The sequence below is a fragment of the Oncorhynchus masou genome, chromosome 11 (genome assembly GCF_036934945.1).
Source record: "Oncorhynchus masou masou isolate Uvic2021 chromosome 11, UVic_Omas_1.1, whole genome shotgun sequence".
In the NCBI taxonomy this organism is placed as follows: Eukaryota; Metazoa; Chordata; class Actinopteri; order Salmoniformes; family Salmonidae; genus Oncorhynchus; species Oncorhynchus masou.
The window spans coordinates 16446564-16473186 of record NC_088222.1 but is presented as its reverse complement, the minus strand read 5'-3'; the positions used below and the strand labels follow the sequence as shown (position 1 = coordinate 16473186).

At 45.3% G+C, this 26623-nt stretch overlaps 2 protein-coding genes across 2 annotated transcripts in view; both read right to left on the bottom strand.

The window, feature by feature from the left end:
- LOC135548201 (uncharacterized) overlaps positions 1-2078 on the bottom strand; it is a 38453-nt gene extending 36375 nt beyond the window's left edge. The window contains exon 1 of the mRNA XM_064977551.1: positions 878-2078. Within this exon, the coding sequence (XP_064833623.1) occupies positions 878-1737 (860 nt within the window). The 5' untranslated portion in view covers positions 1738-2078. The remainder of the gene's footprint in view (positions 1-877) is intronic.
- LOC135547805 (mucin-2-like) lies at positions 1830-24893 on the bottom strand. The gene is made up of 3 exons (XM_064977046.1): positions 24161-24893; positions 1989-5869; positions 1830-1893 (listed from the first exon to the last, which is right to left on the bottom strand). The coding sequence occupies exons 2-3, from the start codon at positions 4775-4777 to the stop codon at positions 1830-1832; spliced, it is 2853 nt and encodes a 950-aa protein (XP_064833118.1). The 5' UTR covers positions 4778-5869; positions 24161-24893.
- Between the last annotated feature and the right edge of the window lie 1730 nt (positions 24894-26623).

Genomic DNA, 26623 nt, shown 5'->3' with positions numbered 1-26623 from the left:
GCTTTTAGTTTTTTTGTCCTAGTTACCTGGTTAAAATTCTTGCTCGCTAGCCTAACTTCCTTTCATGGGCAACGATGAGCCAGCTAGTTAACATTAGCCTACTACATCTAGCTACATATTGAACTTCCATCATCTCAGGCAAGGGGCACAATGTATGAATTTATGGTTGGATCAGAGTCACTGTTATAATCATTGGCCAGTACGAAGAATGAAGTAACACCACAATCCAAAACCCTATCTCCATCTAATGCAGGAATGACCAATTTTAACTAGCTAGCTAGCCACCAGAGGACAACACAATGAGATGCAACAATTCAAGTTTTTGATGTGATGTGATTGATGTGAAGAAAAATCCAAACTGACTTCCCTTGACATTTTTTGGGGGGGTGAGCCAGGGCCATTCACAGTTGAGCTCGCTCAGTTTGGTTCAACACTGATTGGCTTTTATTTGATAATTTTTGGAACAAAGCAGGCCAAATGCTCATTGGTTTCCCTTGCATTCAATGCCATGGGCGGCAACAAAGTAATACTATTTTCCAGACACCCTCAGATAGATGGGCTACACATACAGGAACAGAGGGCCGCTGTTCTGCTCGCTCGGATGCTTTCTCTGGTGAGATATAATCAGCATCTTGTGAATTGAATGAAAATTATGACAAAAGATCAATTATTTTCTTGGTCCATTTTTGGGGGAAGCATGGCTTATATACACGACTGTATAATTATAATATTGTCCCCAAGCAAGCATTATGTATGGTCCTGAGTTTTCATGGTCATCGCCCTTTATTTTTAATTTGTCAGGTCATATTCAGAGCACTAATTGGGAACAAAAAGGTAATTGCCGATGATCTGTGTTGGCTCAGTGGGACTCACTCACCCATCTCTCTCAGCCTCCTTCTTCTCCAGGTCCTGAATAACGTCCAGCAGTACCTTGATGGTATTCTGGCTGGTCTCCAAGACCCCTTCCAGGCTGTGCAGCTGGGTCTGCAGGCTGCGGATGTCGTGCAGGGGCCCGTTGGGGCCCATCAGTTTCTCTGCCACCCAGGTGGGATCCAGTTTACTCCTGGCCCCTGACACCAGCCCCCCCAGGATTTCCTGCACCTGCCTCAGTGTGTCTGCCTGGATGGAGGTCAGGGGCCCGACCGAGGAGCCCCCTCCAGAGCCAGAGCAGCCCCCGGAGGGGTACTGGCCGGGGGGGAAAGCGTGCTGGCTGTTGGGGGTGTTGGGCCCAGAGCAGAGTATCTTATGGAGGGCACCAATCTGAGCCCCCAGCTGAGCCTGAGCCTGGCCCAGGCAGGTGGGTCTGGGGATGGCCTTGGTTGGCGAGGAACCCTGGTCCCCCTGGTTCCCCTTCAGAGGGACCTCCGGGGGTGTTTGAGCTCTGTGTTTCAGAGAACAGGCTAGGGGACAGTGCACAGGTGACCCTGATCTCCCTGACTTCTCCTTCTCACTTGCTCGCCTGAGTAGGGGCGCCCGGTGGCCTGGGCCTGAGGTGCAGCTCACCCCCTCTTTGCGTGGGGTGTATGGGGGAGGTGGCGGGGGTGGCGGTGGAAGTATCCTTCTCTCCCCTCTACACTCCCACTCTATCACCCTCCTGTCCTGAGTGCTGCAGTGTTGGGCCTGAGGTGGGGGGGTGTAGGGGGGCGCAGGCCGAAATGTGGAAGCATAGAGGGGCACAGTTTTTGTGGGAGTGGCGCAAGATGGACCCGTTGGAAGTGTATGGTAGGATTTTACCATTGGAGGTGGGGAGTTGCAGCTTTTTATGATGGGAGAGGGAGAGGAGCAGTATTTTATCGTTTGGATTTGAATGTGGGTGGAGTAGGAAGGAACTACTGGAGGTTGGGAGAAGAAGGGTGGTATGGTCTGACATGGGGGGTTCCCAGGTGGTATGGTCTGACATGGGGGGTTCCCAGGGGGTATGGTCTGACATGGTGGGTTCCCAGGGGGTATGGTCTGACATGGTGGGTTCCCAGGGGGTATGGTCTGACATGGGGGGTTCCCAGGGGGTATGGTCTGACATGGAGCGTTCCCAGGGGGTATGGTCTGACATGGTGGGTTCCCAGGGGGTATGGTCTGACATGGGGGTTCCCAGGGGGTATGGTCTGACATGGGGGTTCCCAGGGGGTATGGTCTGACATGGTGGGTTCCCAGGTGGTATGGTCTGACATGGGGGTTCCCAGGGGGTATGGTCTGACATGGGGGGTTCCCAGGGGGTATGGTCTGACATGGGGGTTCCCAGGGGGTATGGTCTGACATGGTGGGTTCCCAGGTGGTATGGTCTGACATGGGGGGTTCCCAGGGGGTATGGTCTGACATGGTGGGTTCCCAGGGGGTATGGTCTGACATGGTGGGTTCCCCGGTGGTATGGTCTGACATGGGGGTTCCCAGGTGGTATGGTCTGACATGGGGGTTCCCAGGGGGTATGGTCTGACATGGGGGTTCCCAGGGGGTATGGTCTGACATGGGGGGTTCCCAGGGGTATGGTATGGTCTGACATGGGGGTTCCATGGGGGTTCCCAGGGGGTATGGTCTGACATGGGGGGTTCCCAGGGGGTATGGTCTGACATGGAGCGTTCCCAGGGGGTATGGTCTGACATGGGGGGTTCCCAGGTGGTATGGTCTGAATTAAGGAGATGTAGGGAGGGACGGTTTGGGTTGTTGGGTGGCACAATGTCACAGTTGGAGGTGGAGAGGTGCAGTAGATTACTGCTTTATTTAAGGAGGAGCAGGGTGGGGCAGTTTGTGTTAGGATGGTGCAGGGGGCTATAGTTGGAGTCGAGGTGGTGTGACAAGTCTGGGCTGAGTAGGGGGCTATCGTTGGGGTGGTGGAGAAAGTTGGAGCTGAGTAGGGGGCTATCGTTGGAGTTGGAGTCAGGGTGGCGGAGAATGTTGGGGCTGAGTAGGGGGCTATCGTTGGAGTTGGAGTGGGGGAAAATTGGGCAGTGTAGGGGGCTAGAACATGAGTTTGTTTTTGGTCGAGGCAATTTGGGTCTGTGTCCGGATCTATCATTGGAGTTGGTGATTGGGTGGGCCAATTTGGAATTGAGGCTTTGGTTGTAGTTGTGGTGGTGCATGTTGGTTTGATTTGAATCAGGGAGGTACAGGGTGGAACAGGTTCAGTTTGTGTAGTGTGATGTGGAGTGCTTTGAGCTTTAGATGGAAGCACAGTCGGAGGAAGCACAGAAGGCAGAACCACCAGAGGGGGAATTTCACAACATGAATGAGTGGAGGTTAGCACAGTTTTAGGTAAGGAGGCATAGTGAAGCACAGTCTGAGTTTGGGAGGTGGAGGGCACAGTAGGAGGTGAGGAGATAGAGAGTCTCAAAGTCGAGGGAGGTGGGAAGGTGGAGGGACAGTCCGTTTGTGTTTGGGTGGTGCAGGCCTGCACAGACAAGGGAGGTGGGTAGGTGGAGGGTCCCACAGCAGAGGGAGATGGGGATGTGGAGGATCCCACAGTCGAGGGAGGTGGGGAGGTGGAGGGTCTGTCAGTTTGTGTTTGGGTAGTGCAGGCCTGCACAGTTGAGGGAGATGGGGAAGTGGAGGGTTCCACAGTTGAGGGAGGTGGGGAGGTGGAGGTTCCCACAGTCGAGGGAGGTAGGGAGATGGAGGGTCCCACAGTCGAGGGAGGTGGGCAGGTGGAGGGACTGTCAGCTTTTGCTTGGGTGGTGCAGGCCTGCACAGTCGAGGGAGGTGGGGAGGTGGAGGGTCCCACAGTCGAGAGAAGTGGGGAGGTGGAGGGTCCCACAGTCGAGGGAGGTGAGGAGGTGTATGGTCCCACAGTCGAGGGAGGTGGGCAGGTGCATGGCTGCACTGTTAAGGGAGGTGGGGTGTTAGGAGGGGAGACACAGGGACTCTCCGTCTGTGTTGGAGTGGTACAGTAGGACACCTCCCTTCCTGGGTCACTGATTGCATTGTATATGTGCCTTCTCCTCCTCACTTGGGACGGAGTTGCACTCCCCTGGCATTTAGGAGGGGAAAAACAAGAATAGTTATGCCAGGAAGAGTCCATGTGATTCCCAACAGCAAGGGAGCTAGCGTTAGCCTCACTAGTCCTGAGGCACTGGGTTTGGTTCACCAATCCCTGCTTAGCCTTAAACCCAGGGCCGTTTCCATCTCTGGATGCAGGCTCTGAAAGGTAGTTGTGGGTAGTGTAGTACTCATCATGTTCGTTGTCCTGTTTGTCGTCCCCATCCACCCGCACCGAGTCCCCCACGCTGCGGACATTTGAGAGCACGGAGGGCTTGGGCTTCTGGAGGCGTGGGGAGGTCTGGATGGCCATGCTAGTGCACTGCCTCCGGGAGAGGGGCAGCGTGAGTGAGCACGGCAGTGGGGGTGATGGTGGTGGTGCCCAGCAACGGCGCGTGGGCCCTGGAGTTAGCGGGTGAGGGGGCGCCCGAGCCAAAAATGCCGCCACCACCTCAATGGTGTCTGCCATGTCCCCTCGGACTGCCCCCACCACCGAGGCCTCCGTAAGCCATTGTTGGGGGGCCATGGGGCTTGTGGGGCTGTTCTTCCGGAAGGGGTGGGGGCTGTCACACTCAGCGGCAGTCCTCTGGTAGCTCTTGGCTCCAGTGGTCCCGCTGCCTAGTTCATCCTCCAGGTCTTTGAAGCGGACCTGCTGGGTGCGGTTGCGGCGGCGCTTTAAGCGGCTCTCGATATCCGGCGAGTCGCGGTTCAGCAGCACTGAGCGCACTGTCATGGTGCCAGGCAGCTTGTCGGTGGTCTTGCTGTTGGTGTGTTGGCCAGTGACCAAGTGATTAGTCTCTTTGCTCACCATGTCTCCTGTGGCGTCTTGTTCTTTCCCCCGACATCCACAGTCTCTGCAGGCCGTTTGATGTGATGAAATCCTCTTTCAGAGAGTAATTATATTCTATCTAGCTCAATGCAATTTGTCTGTTGACTATTATTTATTCTCTATGACAATGGATTATCGGTATTATCGGATTTGTTGAGCTGGAGTGCCATCAACAAGCAGATCTGGGGAGACAGCTGTAGCTTGTTGGTTTGAGTGATCATGGAGATGATTGGAAATAACTGTCACACTGCAGTGCTGTTTGTCCTGTCATCCCCCTTCTGCAGCACTCCAATGGACTAGTCCTTCCTCAGGTGTGTGTGTGTTGCTCTGGATATCTGACTTCCTGAGAGATGTAACCAAAGCCAGGTGGTCTGTACTTTGCTCAAACTACAGATAGAGAGAACTGTATCCTGGACTTCATAAAATAAGTCTTCAGGGTGAACCGGATTCTCATAGTCCACAGAACTTCATTTATTTATGGTAATAGTCCACATAGAGTCCTGATTTCCTTATAGATCTGTTCTATATAGCCACATTAAATGTATAATTGATATCAGCATGTTAAACATGGGAGCAAGTGCCAACTTAAAGCATGGCTCAGATTTCCCTCATACAAAATCTTCTTCTAAAAGAGGACATTTCACAATAAATAAGTGTGAAGACCCAGAAAAGAGTGGTGAGTGTGAGAACGGGGCACACAGTTCTGTTGCATGACTCCTGGATACTGTACAGTCAGCTCCAACTTAGTCTTAATAATATCCCTGAAGATCGTGACGGGGGCACGGTACCTACCGACAAATAGGCATGACTCCCCTGAATACACTTTGTCCATCCTTCCCATCAATGAATCTGCAGGCTTGCCTTTCCAACTCACTATTGTCCCATGGGGCTGGAGGGAGATTGGATTGCTAAGGAGTGGGATAACGTTGTGTGACTCCCCATAATGTTCTATATTCCTCTTTTGCTTTCTCACGTTTTCTCTCTCTCTTTCTCTCTCTTTTTTTCTCTTCCGATACCTCTTCTCAGTGACTCATCTTCCACTCATTTTGCTGGATAACAGGATAGCCCAGGTTCCTGAGGTGACCAGAGAGAGAGAGAGACAGACAAGAGATAAGACAAGAGATGAGACAAGATAAGTAATCAGCGCCCCCCTCCACCCCCAGGCATTTACCTTATCTAGAGAGAGAGAGAGAGAGAGAGAGAGCAATAGAGAGAGAGAGCAATAGAGAGAGAGAAAGAGAGAGAGAGCAGATGAGCTCCTGCATTTTTAAGGATTTTTTTACAAAAATATAGATTTAGAGTTAGACAAACGTGGATTTTTCCACAAGGACATATACAGGATAGTACCCTCCACAACATAACATTCACTCCAAATAAAAACTCCAAACCTACAGCCTGATTTTGGATGACATTTCCTGGAAGAATTCCCACTACCAAAGATTCTTATTTCCAAGCTTCACAGCAAATGCTCTGGCAAGCAAACAACAGTTACCTAAAAACACCATCCAACCTGGAACTGAGTAAGTAATGTTTAGTCTGAAGCTACTTTTACAGCCATGAAAAAAAATACATTACAGTGTTATATTTTGCTTTATAAGGACTGAATGCTAAGTTAAGGCTACCAAGCATGCTAGGACAGAACATATCTGACTGCAACTTCAATTAGCACTGAGGTGTGAAGTGAGAGTTGTCAAAGCCCTTGAGCCCAAAAGTGGCAGGAGAGTTTCACAGCCTACCCCACCAAAATGCAGAGGTCGTTGAAGCCCCCTCGCTCTGTTCAGAGGTCATTACAATACAGTACCGTTTGGATGTTAAAAAAATGATAAGGCACGAAAAGAGTACAAAATGAAGCTCCTTATGGAAGACCAAGAGACACTTTTTGCTGACTATTATTAAAATGGGAACATAAGCAACTTCATCTTCCACACAGACCATCCCCTGTGCAGTGATATATTAACACACTACCTCTTTGTTAAGGGGGGGGGGTTGTTAGCGATGGGTGGAAACTTAGGATATTAGACAACAAGGACTCTGAGTCAGCCAATGTCAACCTGTGCAAGTCTGGAACAGTAATGGTACAGGGCAACCCCAAACAGTTTCAGTCGGACTTTCACATAATCAAAGAGCTAGCTCAGCAGGATAAGCTCTCTCTTGTGAAAGATACCCCCACCCCGAGCGTGTCAGACCAGATCTCTTCATTATATAACCCCACAGATGAACAACACCAAGCGGAAAGAGAGACATATCTGCACTCTGGACTCTGGACTGTGGTGAGACAACATCAACAGGAGAAAGAGCAGGAGCAGGAGAATAACTGAGTACTAGAGGAGAAGGTGAAAGTGCTTGAGGAGAAGGTGAGAACGATGACGTGTGACAGAGAACAACCCATTACAGAGTTGGCTACCCCCGCAGAGAAGCCAGCAGAACAGCCCACCTTAGACCCTGACCATAGCCTCGGCATCACAGCAGGACAGACAAATGAAGAAACCAAAGCCCAGGGCAATCCACCGTCTCTGAGCATCCCTCCGTCAGCCACCCTGATAGCCCTCCTGACAACCCCCGCACACCCACATAAGACATATACAAGCCACAGATTGTACTCCTTATGGACTCAAACTGGAAACTTATACAAGAAAATGTACTTTTTCCCAAACACACAGTGTCTAAACTCTGATGTCCAAACAGCAAGCACACCCTAGAACCTTCTGCCTGAGGACCACTAGGGTCACCCAGACACATAATAACACACATAGGCACAAACAACCTGATAATACAACAGGAAAGGGCGGCCACAGCACTCAAGAAAGAAATTAAAAAAGCTTCTTCTACTTTCCCCAAAGCACAAGTGGTTAACTCCACCCTGCTAACATACAGCGGGTAAATGCAAGTATTTCCTGTAACTGTGCCTCAAAACCAAATGTCTACCTGGCCCACCAGGCCAGGACTTGAATAGCCTTTACGACCAGGTTCACCTAAACAAGGCAGCAGTGCCCGCCTTCGCATTGACCCTAAAGGACCTACATCAACACCCACACACCAAACCAATCAACCCCCCCCCCTCCAAGTCAACCATGCCCACACCCCATTTAGGTTCCCTCAGATCAGACCTATATCCCTCCTGCCCGACCCATGCCCCCCCACTCCTGCAAAGAGGGCTTCAACATGAAAGTCACACATAAGCCCAGGCCGTGAGCAGGCAAACAAATTAGCCCTATCCCCACTCTTACACTAGCCCAAGCCAATGGCATGTACCAGATGCTCAGCAGACTCTGCTTACACTTACTGGTCGAAGCACACAACTAACAACATTGGACACTTTATGGAACACATAGCCTGAGGCCATCCAAGGCCTTAGGTCATCTACCTTTGGCCTAAAGAGCAGGAACCTGGACTTCCCAAAATAAATCAGAAATATAGACATGGTCATCCTACAAGAAACATGGCATAGAGGAGATGGACCCACTGGTTGCCCTCTAGGTTACAGGGAGCTGGTAGTCCCATCCACCAAACTACCAGGTGTGAAAAGGGAAGGGACTATGTGGTATGCTAATTTGGTATAGAGCAGACCTAACTCAAAACAGGAACATTTTACATTTGGCTAGAAATTCAAAAGGAAAATGTCCTCCTGTATGCAACCTATATCCCCCGATTAGAATCCCCATACTTTAATGAGAACGACATCTCCATCCTAGATCTTCTGCACAGACCAGGGCCCTGACAGTAAATCTCAGTAAGACAAAAATATGTGTTCCAAAAAAGGTCCAGTTGCCAGGACCACAAATAAAAATTCCATCTTGTAACCTAAAATGAAGCGAATCCCAAACCTTCCATAACGAAGCCATCACCTGCAGAGAGATGAACCTGGAGAATAGTCCCCTAAGCAAGCTGGTCCTGGGGCTCTGTTCACAAACACAAACAGATCCAACAGAGCCCAAGGACAGCACCACAATTAGACCCAACCAAGTCATTTGAAAACCAAAACATAATTACTTGACACATTTGAAGGAATTTACAAAAAGCAGAGCAAACTAGAATGCTATTTGGATCTAAACAGAGAGTACACAGTGGCAGAATACCTGAGCACTGTGACTGACCCAAACTTAAGGAAATCTTTGACTATGTACAGACTCAATGAGCATAGCCTTGCTTTTGAGAAAGGCCAAAGTAGGCAGACATGGCTCTTTAAAATATATATATATATTTCATTTAACCAGGTTGGCTAGTTGAGAACAAGTTCTCATTTACAACTGCGACCTGGACAAGATAAAGCAAAGCATTGCGACAAAAACAACAACACAGAGTTACACATGGGATAAACAAACTTACAGTCAATAACACAATAAAAAATCTGTATACAGTGTGTGCAAATGAAGTAAGGAGGTAAGGAAATAAATGGGTCATAATGGCGAAGTAATTACAATTTAGCAATTAACACTGGATTGATATATGTGCAGGTGAGGATGTACAAGTAGAAATACTGGTGTGCAAAAGAGCAGAAAAAAATCAGAAAACAAATGTGAGATAAGGTAGGTAGTTGGTTGGATGGGCTATTTACAGATGGGCTTCTCTCAAGAGAAGAAAGGCTATGTGCAAACTGCCTACAAAATGAGGTGGAAACTGAGCGGCTCTTCCTAATCTACCAAATGTATGACCATATTAGAGACACACATTTCCCTTAGATTACACAGATCCACAAAGAATTAGAAAACAAACCCATTTTTGATAAACTCCCATATCTATTGGGTGAAATACCAACGTGTCATCACAGCAGCAAGATTTGTGACCTGTTGCCACAAGAAAAGGGCAACCAGTGAAGAACAAACACCATTGTAAATGCAACCCATGTTTATGTTTATTTATTTTCCCTTTTGTACTTTAAATATTTGCACACAATAAGACATTTGAAATGTCTTTATTCTATTGGAACTTTCATGTGTCATGTTCACTGATAATTAGTATTTGTATTTATCTTTTGTTTATTATCTACTTCACTTACTTTGGTAATGTTAACGTTTGTTTCCTAATCCAATAAAGCCCTTATAATGACTTGAAATAGAATTGAGAGATAGAAAGACAGAGAGAGAGAAAGAGAGGGCATTAGTGTTCATATTGTGGTCCTCTCATTTATTTCCATTGGATAATGAGATGACCTCATAATAATGAAGTTTGTAATGAGGTAGCCAGTTTTTTTTATTATATTATAAGAGAAGGGTAACAGAGAGACACACAAAGCGTGAGAAGGGGAGATTAAGATTGTTTAAGAGGACTAATGAAAAGGAGAGAAAGACAGAATGAGGAAGCATTGACAAAGAGCGAGGGAGAGAGAGAGAGAGAGAGAGAGTGTGTGTGTGTGTGTGTGTGTGTGTGTGTGTGTGTGTAAGTGTGTAAGTGTCTCAGTGTCTAAGTGTGTAAGTGTGTATGTAATTGTGTTTGTGAGAGAAAAAAAGAGAAACAGAACTAGAACTTGCCTCTTGCTTTGTGGCAAGAGGCAAGTCTGGCTCAGACCATCTGAGTTTCCTGAGGTCTGACGGTCTCTCTGCAGAGCCAGAGACAGTTAGTGTTGCCTCACAAGTTAGCGGTTATTTAGGGAATAGGGACCCCATGGGGGTTAATTACATTCACTTTTTTTCATATCTTGTTTCTTTTTTTTAAAGAGGAACATCTTTGTCAATTCCACACCCCCGCCGTCAACCTTTTAAAAACATGATTTTTAGGATAGATTATGATTACAGTCACGCTTGAAGGGCCCAAGAAGGGGATGAGGAAGGAACCGTGGGCTCCTGCACTTATTTGTATTAGTTAGTGGGTGAGGAACACAGAATTTCATCCTTGTTTTACTTTCTTGTTATCGCTGCGGTGTGTGTCTGTGTACCGATGATCTGCTTCAATGTGACTCACTGAGGAGCGTATATCAGACTTGCTAATGATGATACATCAACGTCGCTACATTGAAACACACTTAAGTGGAGACACAGTCATTCACTTGAATAAGAATGATTTTGTTGTTATAGTTAATGTGTTGGATATGAATGGACTTCATAAATAATTAATGATTATCACAGCCTTGAAACACTGTATTGGGAGGACAGACAACCGCCTGAATTAGAAAGATGTTTTTGTCATTTTAGTTATCGTGGTGTAGCTCAGATGGAGCTTGTAATGCCAAGATATTGGATTTCACTCCTGGGAACACCCATATGTATAAAATGCATGCACGCATGACTGTAAGTCATTTTGGATAAAAGTGTCTGCAAAATGGCATGTATTATTGTTATATATTATCGTACTCGATGTGGACGTGTCTTTATGAATTATATGCTTCCATTGCAGCATTGAGAACATACAGTAACTGTAACGATTCTCCTCCTCTTCAATGCGCAGTGTGGTAAGTGTCCATGTTGTTTATTAAAACCGGAACACTGAAGCAAAACAAAAATAGAACAAAACGCAACAGTTCTGTCAGGTACTCACACACAACACTAAACAGAAAATAATCACCCACACCACACAGGTGGGAAAAGGCTATGATTCTCAATTAGAGACAACGAACAACACCTGCGTCTGATTGAGAACCATACCAGGCCAAACACAAAACCACAAAATAGAAAAAAGAACATAGACTACCCACCCAACTCACGCCCTGACCATACTAAAACAAAAACATAACAAAAAGAACTAAGGTCAGAACGTGACAGTAAAACCTGAACCTATAGGGGAGGGTCTGGGTGGGCGTCTGTCCACGGTGGCGACTCTGACACGTAACTCACTGATATCTATAATACAGCTGTATTTTTCAGTGGTGTAAAGTACTTAAGTAAAAATACTTTAAAGTACTACTTAAGTAGTTTTTTGGGGTGTCTGTACTATACTATTTATATTTTTGACAACTTTTACTATTACTTTATTACATTCCTAAAGAAAATTATGTACTTTTTACTCCATACATTTTCCCTAAAACCCAAAAGTACTAATTTACATTTCAAATGCTTAGCAGGACTACTGCCTCTTCTCTGGCGGACTCACGAAACACAAATGCTTCATTTGTAAATTATGTCTGAGTGTTGGAGTGTGCCTCTGGCTATCCGTAAAAAAATGTAAAACTAAAAAATGTTGCAGTCTGGTTTGCTTAATATAAGGAATTTAAAATGATTTATTATTTTCCTTTTGATACTTGATGATATTTTAGCAATTATATTGACTTTTGATACTTAAGTATACTTAAAACTAAATACTTTTAGCATTTTACTCAAGTAGTATTTTACTGGGTAACTTTCACTTTTACTTGAGTCATTTTCTATTAAGGTAGCTTTACTTTATTCAAGTATGATAGTTGGGTACTTTTACATCACTGTATTTTTTTCCTGTTTATGGTCAAACTTTAATCAAAACTATTTCTTAACAGTGATGGTCATCCTCCCTATTTCTCCTTCTCTATCTCCTCAATGTTCCTTCTCTTGGAGAGTTTTCCATTCACCTTTCACCCTGAAAGGTTTCCCAAGTTACACTCGTTGCAGGACCATTACCCTCCCCTCATTCTCCTCCACGTCAACCCAATTCCAACCCCTCCTTCTGTCTTTCATCTGCCAATCCTCCCTTTTGTCCTTTTTGTTTTTTTACTCGCATCCTATCTCCACCCTTCTTTTTCTCATCCTCTCTTTCTCTCCCATGATCCTCATCTTTTCTCTCAGTTTCTCTCATCCTCCTCTACCTCCTTCCCTCACTTTCTCTCCTCCCACTCAGTCTGCAAACTGACCTGAGATCAAAATCTACGCTGACAGACAGTTTCATGAATCCAGTGCTTCTTAATGCTTTGCCCACTCTGGAGGCCAAGCCTTTCCTCATGTGGCATTTTCATGGAAAGCTTTATTGGCAGGCAACAGATAAAACAGCAGCCAGGAGAAGTCAAGGTGTTCCGCGGAATAATGTCAGCCGGGTTATAACTCTCCGTTGTTATTATTTCAGATTTACTAGGTTCCTCCTTAGAGAGGTTCCTACCTCTCTCCGCGGCCCGTCAACATGAAAACACTGAGTGAGTGTGCGAAATGTGGTGTGAAGGAGCAACGGTCATGTTTGATCTCTGTGCTTTCTAACCCATGTTGACATTGAGAGACAAAACAAGATATAGTGCACATGTACAGGATGTAACAGATATACACAGGAGATGAGAGAGGCTAAGTGTTACATCTTTCATATTTCATTTCTCATGATCTTACAAATCATGTTTAATGAAAATAAAGCACTTTGGAGTTTTGTGTGTGTGTGTGTTATAAGGGGATGCAGGCACAGTGCTTCAGATTGAATTGTTATGTAAAGGCGTGTCAGATTAGATTGTCTGGGCATGGCTAACTTTATCCGACAGGACTGTGTACACGCACAGCCACCAACAGAGGAAGGGGGAGAAGGGGGAGAAGGGGGGGGGGGGTGTAGATACACATGGGTGGGTGGAGAGAGAGGGTGGGTGGATATATTTAGAGAGAGAAGAGAGAAAAAGACAATGAGACACATAGCTGGAGAGCTGTGGGGGTGGTGTAGGCAAGAGGATGTGGAAAAGGAGAGAGTGAGGCAGGAGAGAGTGAGGCAGGAGGGTGTGAGGAAGGGAACAACCCCCTTGCAGCAGAGGAGAGGAAATGCCATGGTTAGAGTTCAGTGAAGTGGTAAATAAGTAGCATCAGCGTATCAGGGCGTTTAAGGGGGAACTGGAGAGGAAATAAAAAAGGTACATGATCAGTTATTGGTTCTGGGAGCCCAGGGAGCCAGAGGAGAGAGAGGAGAGATAACTACACAGCCAAGTGGAGAGAGAGGAGAGATACCTACACAGCCAAGGGGAGAGAGAGGAGAGAGTGGAGAGATACCTACACATCCAAGGGGAGAGAGAGGAGAGAAAGGAGAGATCCCTACATAGCCAAGGGGAGAGAGAGGAGTGAAAGGAAAGATCCCTACACAGCCAAGGGGAGAGAGAGGAGAGAAACACATCCAAGGAGAGATCCCTACATAGCCAAGGGGAGAGAGAGGAGTGAAAGGAAAGATCCCACATCCACAGCCAAGTGGAGAGAGAGGAGAGATACCTACACAGCCAAGGGGAGAGAGGAGTGAAAGGAAATCCCTACACCTACACAGCCAAGGGGAGAGAGAGCCAAGGAGAGAGTGGAGAGATACCTACACATCCAAGGGGAGAGAGAGGAGAGAAAGGAGAGATCCCTACATAGCCAAGGGGAGAGAGAGGAGTGAAAGGAAAGATCCCTACACAGCCAAGGGGAGAGAGAGGAGAGAAAGGAGAGATCCCTACATAGCCAAGGGGAGAGAGAGGAGTGAAAGGAAAGATCCCTACACAGCCAAGTGGAGAGGGAGGAGAGATACCTACACATCCAAGGGGAGAGAGAGGAGAGAGTGGAGAGATAGAGATACCTACACATCCAAGGGGAGAGAGAGGAGAGAAAGGAGAGATCCCTACATAGCCAAGGGGAGAGAGAGGAGTGAAAGGAAAGATCCCTACACAGCCAAGTGGAGAGAGAGGAGAGATACCTACACAGCCAAGGGGAGAGAGAGGAGAGATACCTACACAGCCAAGGGGAGAGAGAGGAGAGAGTGGAGAGATACCTACACATCCAAGGGGAGAGAGAGGAGAGAAAGGAGAGATCCCTACATAGCCAAGGGGAGAGAGAGGAGTGAAAGGAAAGATCCCTACACAGCCAAGGGGAGAGAGAGGAGAGAAAGGAGAGATCCCTACATAGCCAAGGGGAGAGAGAGGAGTGAAAGGAAAGATCCCTACACAGCCAAGTGGAGAGAGAGGAGAGATACCTACACAGCCAAGGGGAGAGAGAGGAGAGATACCTACACAGCCAAGGGGAGAGAGAGGAGAGAAAGGAGAGATCCCTACACAGCCAAGGGGAGAGAGAGGAGTGAAAGGAAAGATCCCTACACAGCCAAGGGGAGAGAGAGGAGAGAAAGGAAAGATCCCTACACAGCCAAGGGGAGAGAGAGGAGAGAAAGGAGAGATCCCTACACAGCCATTGAGAGAGAGAGAATAGATACCTGCACAGCCAATGTGATTGTATTTATAGATCGATGAGATGACTGAACAAAGGCAAAGTGAAAAGTTATGGTCATAGACAAAACAACCACATCAAATAAAAATCTACATTGATCAAATAATATGGAAAACAACCATTTTTTGTGCAGTATTAATCTATAGGCAGGCACAGCAAGGCACAAGGCAATAGTGATTCTCCTGTGGTTATATTTCTATGGCCAGGCAGAACAGAGGCAATAGTGGTGTGTTCGTTGTGTGTGAGAGAGCGAGAGAGCGAGTCCAATTCAGTAAACACCTCCGAGGAGCAGCGCCTAGGTAGGTGCATATTGTATTAAGTGTGTTTATAACTGTAATTTATGAAGTAAATTAAGATTTTCGCTACAGAGGTTTCTCCTGGGAAAATATTTCATTATGTTTGATAATGACCCAATAAACACACATGCATGAGCACAACCACAAACACAGACATGTACACACACACAAGCGTGCACATGCACACACACATCGGCCCATCAGATATTTCCCATAAATCCTACAGTAAATGTAGTGAGGACTGTGTGCAACATATTAGCTGTGGTACAGTGAGCAACGCTAAACAAGCCTCCAGGCTAGAGCTGAGCCCACCCCTCTAACAAGTAGGCTGACCAGATAAGACCTCATATAACAGGGGCGCGAGATAGCCATTCAGAGAACAATATGTTTTCACAGGTGCCAGGCCACATTACAATAGAAATCTAGATAGCTGGACAGCCAGTGGCTACAGCTGCGTAACAGCTTAGAGCCTGCTGCAAGCTCTGTCTGATGTGAAAGCTTGCTGAGAATATCACTGCATTGGATCATAATGGAAGGTTTAAAAAATATATATAGATACAATACCAGTCAAAAGTTTGAACACGCCTACTCATTCAAGGGTTTTTCTTTATTTAAAAAAAACTATTTTCTACATTGTAGAATACTAGCGAAGACATCAAGACTATGAAATAACACATGGAATCATGTAGTAACCAAAAAAATTCAATAGAATTCAATAGAATTCTCTCAATGCCAAGCATGTGCAAAGCTGATTCCATATGTCTTATTTCATAGTTTTGATGTCTTCACTATTATTCTACAATGTAGGTTTAAGGGAAGGTTACTCGTGACTGCCAAGCTCAACATTTTTAACAAACTACCTCCCAGTTTGAAGTTAGCCCCTAGCCAGATTACTCACAACATTTTGCAATGAGTAGCTAGGTTTACATCCAATTGGCAACAGATTTTCATGCGAATATTCAAAAATATGTATAAAGAAAAAATGCCCATTTTCCAACCAGTGGTGTTTCCACCAAACTGAATTGTTGCGGATACAAATCAGTGCGTGATGACATAGTGCACACAAAATGTACTTTTTGCTTAAGTTTTCATGTACAAAATAAAAATCTAATGTTCAATGTGTTTCCATCGCATTTTCAACTCTAGCGATAGATTTGTCACAAAAACTGTTGCAGGTACAGTGCAGGCAGGCTCTGTTGGTAGGTTAGGCATGATGAGATTATTATGGCAGTCAAGTATTGATCATCATGTTACCAGAATAAGACACTCAATATTTATTGGAAAGGAGCATCAAGCTCATACCATGCACTTTCACCACCCTATGAAGTTCATCATAACATTTGTAGCCTAATAAACTGCATGGTTTCCTGAGTCGTAGTGGGAGGACCAAAACACCCTATCACCGCATGATTCCAAATTTACTTTGATATGATAGTAAACTAGACACTCTAATGTACTTGTCATCTTGCTCAGTTGTGCACCGGGGCCTCTCACGCCTCTTTCTATTCTGGTTAGAGACCGTTTGCGTTGTTCTGGGAAGGGAGTAGTACACAGTGAATAGCCTTAATTTCTCAGAACAAGAATAGACTGACAAGTTTCAGAAGAAAGTTATTTGCTTCTGGCCATTTGGAGCTTGTAATCAAACCCACAAATGCTGAGGCTCCAGATACTCAACTAGTCTAAAGAAGGCCAGTTTAAATGCTTCTTTAATCAGGACAACAGTTTTCAGCTGTGCTAACATAATTGCAAAAGGGTTTTCTAATGATCAATTAGCCTTTTAAAATGATAAACTTGGATTAGCTAACACAACGTGCCATTGGAACACAGGAGTGGTGGCTGCTGAAAGTGGGCCTCTGTACACCTATGTAGATATTCCTTTAAAAATCACCTGTTTCCAGCTACAACAGTCATTTACTACATTACTCTTAAAGAGGCTGCGAATTTTCGCAGCTTTTTGTTAAAAAACGCGCAAAATTTCAACCTCCTGCTAATCATGCCAGGAATAAAGTATATGCATATGATTAGTATGTGTGGATGGAAAACACTCCAAAGTTTATAAAACTGGTTAAATCATGTCTGTGACTATAACAGAATGTGTGTAGGAGGCAAGAACCCAAGGAAAACTGTTCACAAAAACACAAAAAAATATCAATGTGCCAGTCTCTGTATTGTCTATGGCAAGGGAAGATAGATAGCGTCCGGTTTACAGTTCCTACAGCTTCCGCACGATGTCGCCAGTGTTGGGAATTGTGTTGAAGTTAATCCTTGGTCAAATGAGAAATAGGCACTTCCTTTCGTCGATTACACCCGAGGAAGTTATGAAAGGGAGAATATGGACGATGATTTCAAGACTTGCTGCTATTGAATACAGATCGCCCCATGATCAATTTGATCAATTATTAACGTTTACTAACACCTAAAGTTGGATTACAAAAGTAGTTTGAAGTGTTTTGTCAAAGTTTATAGGAAACTTTTTTAATTTTAAAAAATGACGTTGCGTTTTGAAACAAAGTTCATGGATCTGACGGTGTTCATAAATGGACATTTTGGGTATACATGGACTGATTTAATCGAAAAAAAAGACCCAATTGTGATGTTTATGGGACATATAGGAATGCCAACAAAAAAGCTCGTCAAAGGTAATGAATGTTTTATATTTTATTTCTGCCTTTTGTGTAGCGCCGGCTACACAAATTATTTTGTTTACATCCCCTTCGTGTATTTTGGGGGGTTGCATGCTATCAGATAATAGCTTCTCATGCTTTCCCCGAAAAGCATTTTAAAAATCTGACATGTTGGCTAGATTCACAACGAGTGTAGCTTTAATTGAGTACCCTGCATGTGTGTTTTAATGAAAGTTTGAGTTGTATCGAGTACTATTAGTTGACGCTCTGGAATTTCCACTGATTTTGAACCCTGTACAGGGATCAACAATGTCTTCTCTGTATTTCTGATCAATTTGATGTTATTTTAATCAACAAAAAATGTGTTTTTCTTTCTAAAACAAGGACATTTCTAAGTGACCCCAAACTTTTGAACAGTAGTGTATATATACATCTGGTTGTAATCTGAGTACCTTGATAACATCATGAAAAATAGATACCTTTATCAGGCAGCAACAGAGACAGTTTAGTTGTAGTCTGGTTATTTAACATCTTCTCAACCAAAAAAAACAACACATTACAACGAGAATTTAACATCATTACAGCCTCATATAGCCTCAAAGATGCGCCGGAGGGGATGGCTGCAGTCTTATCGGCTTTTAATCACCCATGCTATTCTGTTTTTGATTTTTTTGCGTTTTTCGTAACTTGTTTTGTACATAACGTTGCTGCTATCGTCTCTTATGACCGAAAATAGCTTCTGGACATCAGAACTGCGTTTTACTCACCTCATATTCGATGGAGAGTTTTTTCTTCAATGAGTCAGATGGGAGGGATATACTATAGACAACCGACCAGGCCCAGATCATTCGCTGGGGAAGAAAACTGAGATTTCACAGAAAAATATCAGGGTGCCTTGTGAGGATCAGGCGACGAGTGGCTAATCTGCTGGTGCACGATATCTAAGGAAGTCTCAAGGTTTTGCACACCGGAGGTAGAGTATCTCATGATAAGCTGTAGACCCCACTATCTACTGTACCTAGAGAGTTCTGTATTTTTCGCAGCTGTCTACATACCACCACAGACTGATGCTAGCACTAAAACCACTCTCAATGAGTTGTATACCGCCATAAGCCAACAGGAAAACTCTCATCCAGAGGTGGAGCTCCTAGTGGCCGGGGACTTTAATGCAGGGTAACTTAAATCAGGGGAAAAAATTCTAGACCACCTTTACTCCACACACTGAGATGTGTACAAAGCTCTCACTCGCCCTCCTTTTGGCAAATCTGACCATAATTTATATCCTCCTAAAATTTAAGCAGGAAGCACCTGTGTCTATAAAAAAGTTGTACAATGAAGCAGATGCTAAACTACAGGACTGTTTTGCTATCACAGACTGGATTATGTTCCGGAATTCTTCCGATGGCATTGATGAGTACACCACATCAGTCACTGGCTTTATCAATAAGTGCATCGAGGATGTCGTCCTCACTGTAATTGTATGTACATACCCCAACCAGAAGCCATGGATTACAGGCAGAGCTGCCACTTTCAAAGAGCTGGACTCTAATCCGGAAGCTTATAAGAAATCCCGTTATGCCCGTTGACAAACCATCAAACAGGTAAAGTGTCAATACAGGACTAAGATCGAATCGCACTACACCTGCTTTGACGCTCATCGGATGTGGCAGGGTTTGAAACTAATAAAGACTACAAAGGGAAGCACAGCCGAGAGCTGCCCAGTGACACGAGCCTACCAGACAAGCTAAATAACTTCTATGATCACTTCGAGGCAAGTAACACTGAAACATGCATGAGAGCATCAGCTGTTCCGAATGACTGCGTGATCACGCTCCCTGCAGCCAATATTAGTAACACCATGCACAGACCGGACCCTCACGCGCTATAGTGCGCAAACTGATTTTGTCCCCCCACACCAAATGAGATCACGACACGCATGTTCAAATATCAAAACAAACTCAACCAATTATATTAATTTGGGGACAGGTTGATAAACATTAAACATTTATGGAAAATTTAGCTAGCTAGCTTGCAGTTGCTAGCTAATTTGTCCTATTTAGCTAGGTTTCTGTTGCTGTTTAATTTGTCCTGGGATATAAATGTTGAGTTGTTATTTTACCTGAAATGCACAAGGTCCTCTACTTCGACAATTAATCCACACATGAAACAATTTCTAGCCATCTCTCCTCCTTCCAGTCTTTTTCTTCTTTGCACTTTATATGGCGATTGGCATCTAACTTAGTACTCATAGTATTACCAAGACGACCGACTGACCTCAATTCATCTTTCAATCACCCACGTGGGTATAACCAATGAGGAGATGGCACGTGGGTATCTGCTTCTATAAACCAATGAGGAGATGGGAGAGGCAGGACTTGCATTGCGTTCAGCGTCACAAATAGAACTGACTTCTATTTTAGCGCTTGGCAACGCAGATGCTCGTTGGAGCGCACGAGCAGTGTGGGTGCAATGATTGAATAACATGTATGTGTACATTTATTTTGCAACACGAGCGCACGCGAATCAAGCAGTGTAGTCAGCATGTGAGACCTTTAAACGAGTCAACATTCACAAGGCTGCAGGACCAGATGGATTACCAGGGTATGTACTCCGGTCATGCGCTGACCAACTGGAAAGTGTCTTCACTGACATTTTCAAACTCTCCCTGTCTGAGTCTGTAATACCAACATGTTTCAAGCAGATCACCATAGTCCCTGTGCCCAAAAACACTAAGTTAACCTGCCTAAATGACTACCGACCCGTAGCACTCACGTCTGTAGCCATGAAATGCTTTGAAAGGCTGGTCATGGCTCACATCAACACCATTATCCCAGAAACCCTAGACCCACTCCAATTTGCACACCGCACCAACAGATCCACAGATGACGCAATCTCTATTGCACTCCACTCTGCCCTTTCACACCCGGACGAAAGGAACACCTATGTGAGAATGCTATTAATTGACTACAGCTCATCGTTCAACAGTATAGTACCCTCAAAGCTCATCACTAAGCTAAAGACCCTGGGACTAAACACCTCCAACTGCAACTGGATCCTGGAATTTCCTGACGGGCCTCCACCAGATGGTAAGGGTAGGTAACAACACATCCGCCACGCTGATCCTCAACACGGGGGTCCCTCAGGGGTGCGTTCCCAGTGCCCTCCTGTACTCCCTGTTCACTCATGACTGCACGGCCAGGCACGAGTCCAACACCATCATTAAGTTTGCTGATGACACAACAGTGGTAAAGTCACATTTTGTGACCCATGCCAGGTGGTTGCGGTAGCATAGTCTCAGAGGCCTGAATATCATGGGAGAGGGAGATGAACGAATAACTGGGGAGAAATAAAGGTAGAGAATGAAATAGAGGTAGATGAGGAAAGTAAAAAGCTGTGAAGAGGGGACAAGAATTAAAAGATGGAGAGATGGAGGGATGGAGGGATGAGAGATGGAGAGAGGGAGGGATGGAGAGATGGAGGGATAGGGAGATGGAGAGATGGAGGGATAGAGGGATGAGAGATAGAGAGATGGAGAGAGTGAGAGATGGGGGGATGGAGAGAGTGAGAGATGGAGGGATGCAGAGATGGAGGGATGGAGAGATGGAGGGAAAGGGAGATGGAGAGAGTGAGAGAGTGAGAGATGGGGGGATTGAGAGAGTGAGAGATGGAGGGATGCAGAGATGGGGGGATGGAGAGATAGGGAGATGGAGAGATGGAGGGATGCAGAGATGGAGAGATGGAGGGATGGGGAGATGGAGATGCAGGGATGGAGAGATGGAGGGATGGGGAGATGGAGATGCAGGGATGGAGAGATGGAGGGATGGGGAGATGGAGATTCAGGGATGGAGAGATGGAGGGATGGGGAGATGGACATTCAGGGATGGAGAGATGGAGGGATGGGGAGATGGAGATGCAGGGATGGAGAGATGGAGGGATGGGGAGATGGAGATGCAGGGATGGAGAGATGGAGGGATGGGGAGATGGAGATTCAGGGATGGAGAGATGGAGGGATGGGGAGATGGACATTCAGGGATGGAGAGATGGAGGTAGAGTGAGGAAAAGGTGAGGTGGATGAAGTGAGAGATCTAAAGGAAGATAAATGGAGGTAAAAATAGGGAGATGGTGATGATGATGATGATGATGATGATGATGACGGAAACAGCAGGTTACATTCCTGTTGAGGAGCCTAAACCAACCTAAAAAATGCACAGTGATCAGATGAGATAAAAGAGGGGAAAGAGAGGGAGACAGGGAGGAGAGAAAGGAGAAGCAGGATGACAGACAGGACTAACAGCACAGCGTTTCCACAAAGAGGAAGCAGGGGGGTTAGAGTGTAGTGTAGTGTAGTGTACTGTAGTGTAGTGTAGTGTAGTGTAGTGTAGTGTAGTGTAGTGTAGTGTATATGCGCGCGTGTGTGCGAGGGGTGCATGCATGTGCATATTGATGTTCACATGAGTGAGTATGTGAGTGTGGGTATGATATTGTTAAGATTTAAAAAACATCTGCGTGACCTTACACTTTCTTACACTTTCTGTGTTAGAATAAAGAACACTGTTTGAGAAGGTTGCTTGAGTGAAGGATTTAGATCAAGAAAGCATTATTTACAATATGGAGCAGTTACAGGGTGCATCATTAAATACACGTTCATGCAGTATACACAAAGGCATGCCTCTCAGTAAGTACACAGACAGTATACACATTAAATACACGTTCATGCAGTATACACAAAGGCATGCCTCTCATTAAGTACACAGACAGTGTACACATTAAATACACGTTCATGCAGTATACACAAAGGCATGCCTCTCAGTAAGTACACAGACAGTGTACACATTAAATACACGTTCATGCAGTATACACAAAGGCATGCCTCTCATTAAGTACACAGACAGTGTACACATTAAATACACATTCATGCAGTATACACAAAGGCATGCCTCTCAGTAAGTACACAGACAGTGTACACATTAAATACATGTTCATGCAGTATACACAAAGGCATGCCTCTCAGTAAGTGCACAGACAGTGTACACATTAAATACATGTTCATGCAGTGTACACAAAGGCATGCCTCTCAGTAAGTACACAGACAGTGTATACATTAAATACATGTTCATGCAGTATACACAAAGGCATGCCTCTCAGTAAGTACACAGACAGTGTACACATGTGCTCTCTTAAATACATAGACCCCCACACACTTTCACTCGTGGGAAATATGCACTGACAGCATTCTAAGGTGACAGGTAGCCTAGCGTTAGTAGTGTTGGGCCAGTAACCCGAAAGGTTACAGGTTTGAATACCTGAGCCGACAAGTGGAAAGATCTGTTACGGTGCCCTTGAGCAAGGCACTTCACCCTAATGTGCTCCAGTGGAGTTGTACTACTATAACTGACCCTGAATATCAACACATTTCACTACACCTGTCCTACTACTATGACTGACCCTGAATATCAACACATTTCACTACGCCTGTCATACTACTATGACTGACCCTGTATAACAACACATTTCACTACACCTCTCATACTACTATGACTGACCCTGAATATCAACACATTTCACTACACCTCTCATACTACTATGACTGACCCTGAATATCAACACATTTCACTACACCTGTCATACTACTATGACTGACCCTGAATATCAACACATTTCACTACACCTGTCATACTACTATGACTGACCCTGAATATCAACACATTTCACTACACCTGTCATACTACTATGACTGACCCTGAATATCAACACATTTCACTACACCTGTCATACTACTATGACTGACCCTGAATATCAACACATTTCACTCCACCTACCTAGTGTATGTGACAATAAAACCTTTTTTATCTATATTTTTTTCCTGCTTCAATCTGCAAACCGGCATCTCTGACAACCCAATATAAGCCCCTTGGTCTTTAAAGCCGCTCATAAAGATAAGCAATCTCACACACAACTCCCACACCGGCTGTAAAGCACTTCCTAACACACACACACACACACACACACACACACACACACACACACACACACACACACACACACACACACACACACACACACACACACACACACACACACGCACACAACTCACACACACACACACACACACACACACACACACACACACACACACACACACACACACACACACACACACACACACACACACACACACACGCCCACAACTCACACACACAAACAGATTTCTCTCCCATTCATTTCCCCCCTGGTTGTAATAAGTTTGCACACCCGAGTAGAAAGGAAGAGAAACACAAACAAGTCTAAACAAGCAGAAACCAGTAACTCACCAGTAACTCATCAATAACTCATCAATAACTCACCAGTAACTCACCAGTAACTCACCAGTAACTCACCAGTTACTCACAAGTAACTCACCAGTAACTCCACTGCATGTATTCCTTATATCGCTCCTTTACACCTGTCCTCTGATAATCTGTTGTCCCTTTTCCTACTCTCCTGGGACCATTCCTCCTCTCCCTCTGTCGTGGGCTGTTTGGGTAGAAGTGAAATGATGCTGGGAATATCCTTCAGAATACTGAACAGAGGAGTCACACACCATCTCTATCTCTCTTCTTTTTCATATGCTTCTTCCTCTTCTTTCCTATGCTCTGTTTGTTCCATTCTTACATCGCTCCATTTATTCCCCTTTATTTCTTTCACATCTCTTTTTCACTGCTGCTCGGTGTTCTCAGTTCCTCCGTTCCCTAGCATCATCAGTAAGGACTCCATCTGTCCCTCTCCTCCTCTTCTCTCTCTCTCTCTCTCTCTCTCTCTCTCTCTCCCTCCCTGCTGTGCCCTCTGTTTCACTCTCTTCCCCTCAGAGTCATCTCCTCAACTATAAGCCTACTCATTTCCTAGCCTGAGCACAGTGGCTTTGCAGGTGACTGTCAGCATGTATGTGTGTGTGAGTCTGAAAGTGTATTTCAGAGTGTGTGCGCAGGCGCATGTGTAAGAGAGAACAGGAGGGAGAGCAGGAGTCAGAGACACAGTGAATAAACAGGCAGTTATCCTCTTAGATGCGCCATTCAGTTTGCTCCCTCTGTCTCCCGCTCTCTTTCTCTCGCTCCTTCTCTTTCTGTCTACCTCACTCTGTCTTTCTCTCACTCCCTCTCTCCCTTTCTGACCTTTCTGTCCCTCTCAGTGTCACCGCGCAAGTCCTGTATCCTTGTCAGCGGAGAGAGACCGAGAGAGAGCGAGAGAAAGAGAATGAGAGGAAGGGATAGAGAGGGAGGGGGGAGGGAGGGAGAGCGAGAGAGGGCAGAGTGAGAGATGGGGGAGAGTAGGAGATAGGAGAAGGTGGGGCTTGTGTCTCTATCTAATTAAAAAACAGAGTATGTACAGCTGCAGAGAGAGGGAGCGAGGAAGAGGGAGAAAGAGGGAGAAAGAGAGATATAATTGAATTGAAATTGAATTGATTGAGAGAGAGCGAGAGAGAGAGGAAGAAAGAGTGGGAGGGAGAGAGAGGGACCTTAAATTGAATTGAGAGAGAGAGAGAGAGAGAGAGAGAGAGAGAGAGAGAGAGAGAGAGAGAGAGAGAGAGAAAGAGAGAGAGAGAGAGAGAGAGAGAGAAACCCTGGCATGTGAGGTGGGAAAAGGAAGGGGGTATGACACGACACCAAGGTTGGCTGTATAGGGCTGGAAGAAGGGCAGAGAGGGGAAGCACAGAAGAAAAGAGAGAGGATAAGAGATATGAAGAGAGGTTGAATTCTGCAGATGTATTTTACTCATAATATGAACAGAAGCAGCACAACCAGAGAATCATGATGAGGGGAACAATGGAATGCATATGAGTAAAGCATACACCGTATTCGATGTCCAATTCTAGAATCCTATTCATAGCCACACACAGTTGAAATAGAAGGTTAAACTGCTGTTCTGTATGGATACAGTATATCTACCATATAAAGATAATCCAAATCACCTTGATGTTGATTAAAAAAAAACGTATAAGCAGTTTTATCCAAGTGATGATTCATAGATTCATTTGGCCTTGGCTGCAATTTATGCTGAGGTCTTTGCGTGTGTGTGTGTGTGTGTGTGTGTGTGTGTGTGTGTGTGTGTGTGTGTGTGTGTGTGTGTGTGTGTGTGTGTGTGTGTGTGTGTGTGTGTGTGTGTGTGTGTGTGTGTGTGTGTGTGTGTGTGTGTGGCTGCGCTGCCACACATATTTTCACATTCCCTGCATGTGTGTGTGTTTATGTGAAAATTAAGCAGTGTGCTGTGATGTCACGCCACAGTAGATAAATCTAACATGTTGTTTTATTCTGTCACGCTCAGGGTGTTGCTCTTTCTCTCTGTTTTACATGTAATAGAGTATGCTATTTTCTGATCGCAGTCTGTTGACTAGAACCAATTGATTCAAGCAATTTTCTTCTTGTATTGTTACGACTGTATCATTATTCCTACAGTACTTGTCATCCATCTAGTGTTGTAGAGCTTGCTGGGTGAGGGGATGCATAGATAAGGTAAATGCCTGGGGGGTGGAGGGTAGACAGATCTCATCCCATTTGATTCTCTCTCTCTATCCAGCAAGGACAATGAATAACATGATAGGATATGATGAATAAGGAAGCTTCAAAGTGTCATTGGTGGAGATGGCGAGAGGATGACAGCCACTTAAACTTAATTAACATGAAGCTCCTGGAACTCATCCTCGGTGGATTTGGGCCAGTTATTATGTAAAAACAAGCCGTGACTGCAGTCACGTCCCTCAATTCATCAAATACATCTAAAAGTGTGAACAGAGTGCTTATACGTGCAATAGGCCTTGGTTGTTTAGTAACACAGAACCATGGCGTGGTGTCGATCCACGATCCCTCTCTGAGCCAATAGGCTTCCATC

Excerpts from the sequence above, each read along its gene's own strand:
- LOC135547805 (XM_064977046.1), bottom strand. The coding sequence starts at position 4,777 with ATGGTGAGCAAAGAGACTAATCACTTGGTCACTGGCCAACACACCAAC. Across the intron at positions 1,894-1,988 it reads ACCCCCTGGGAACCCCCCAT|ACCATACCACCTGGGAACCC; the intron begins GTCAGACCATAC and ends CCCCCATGTCAG.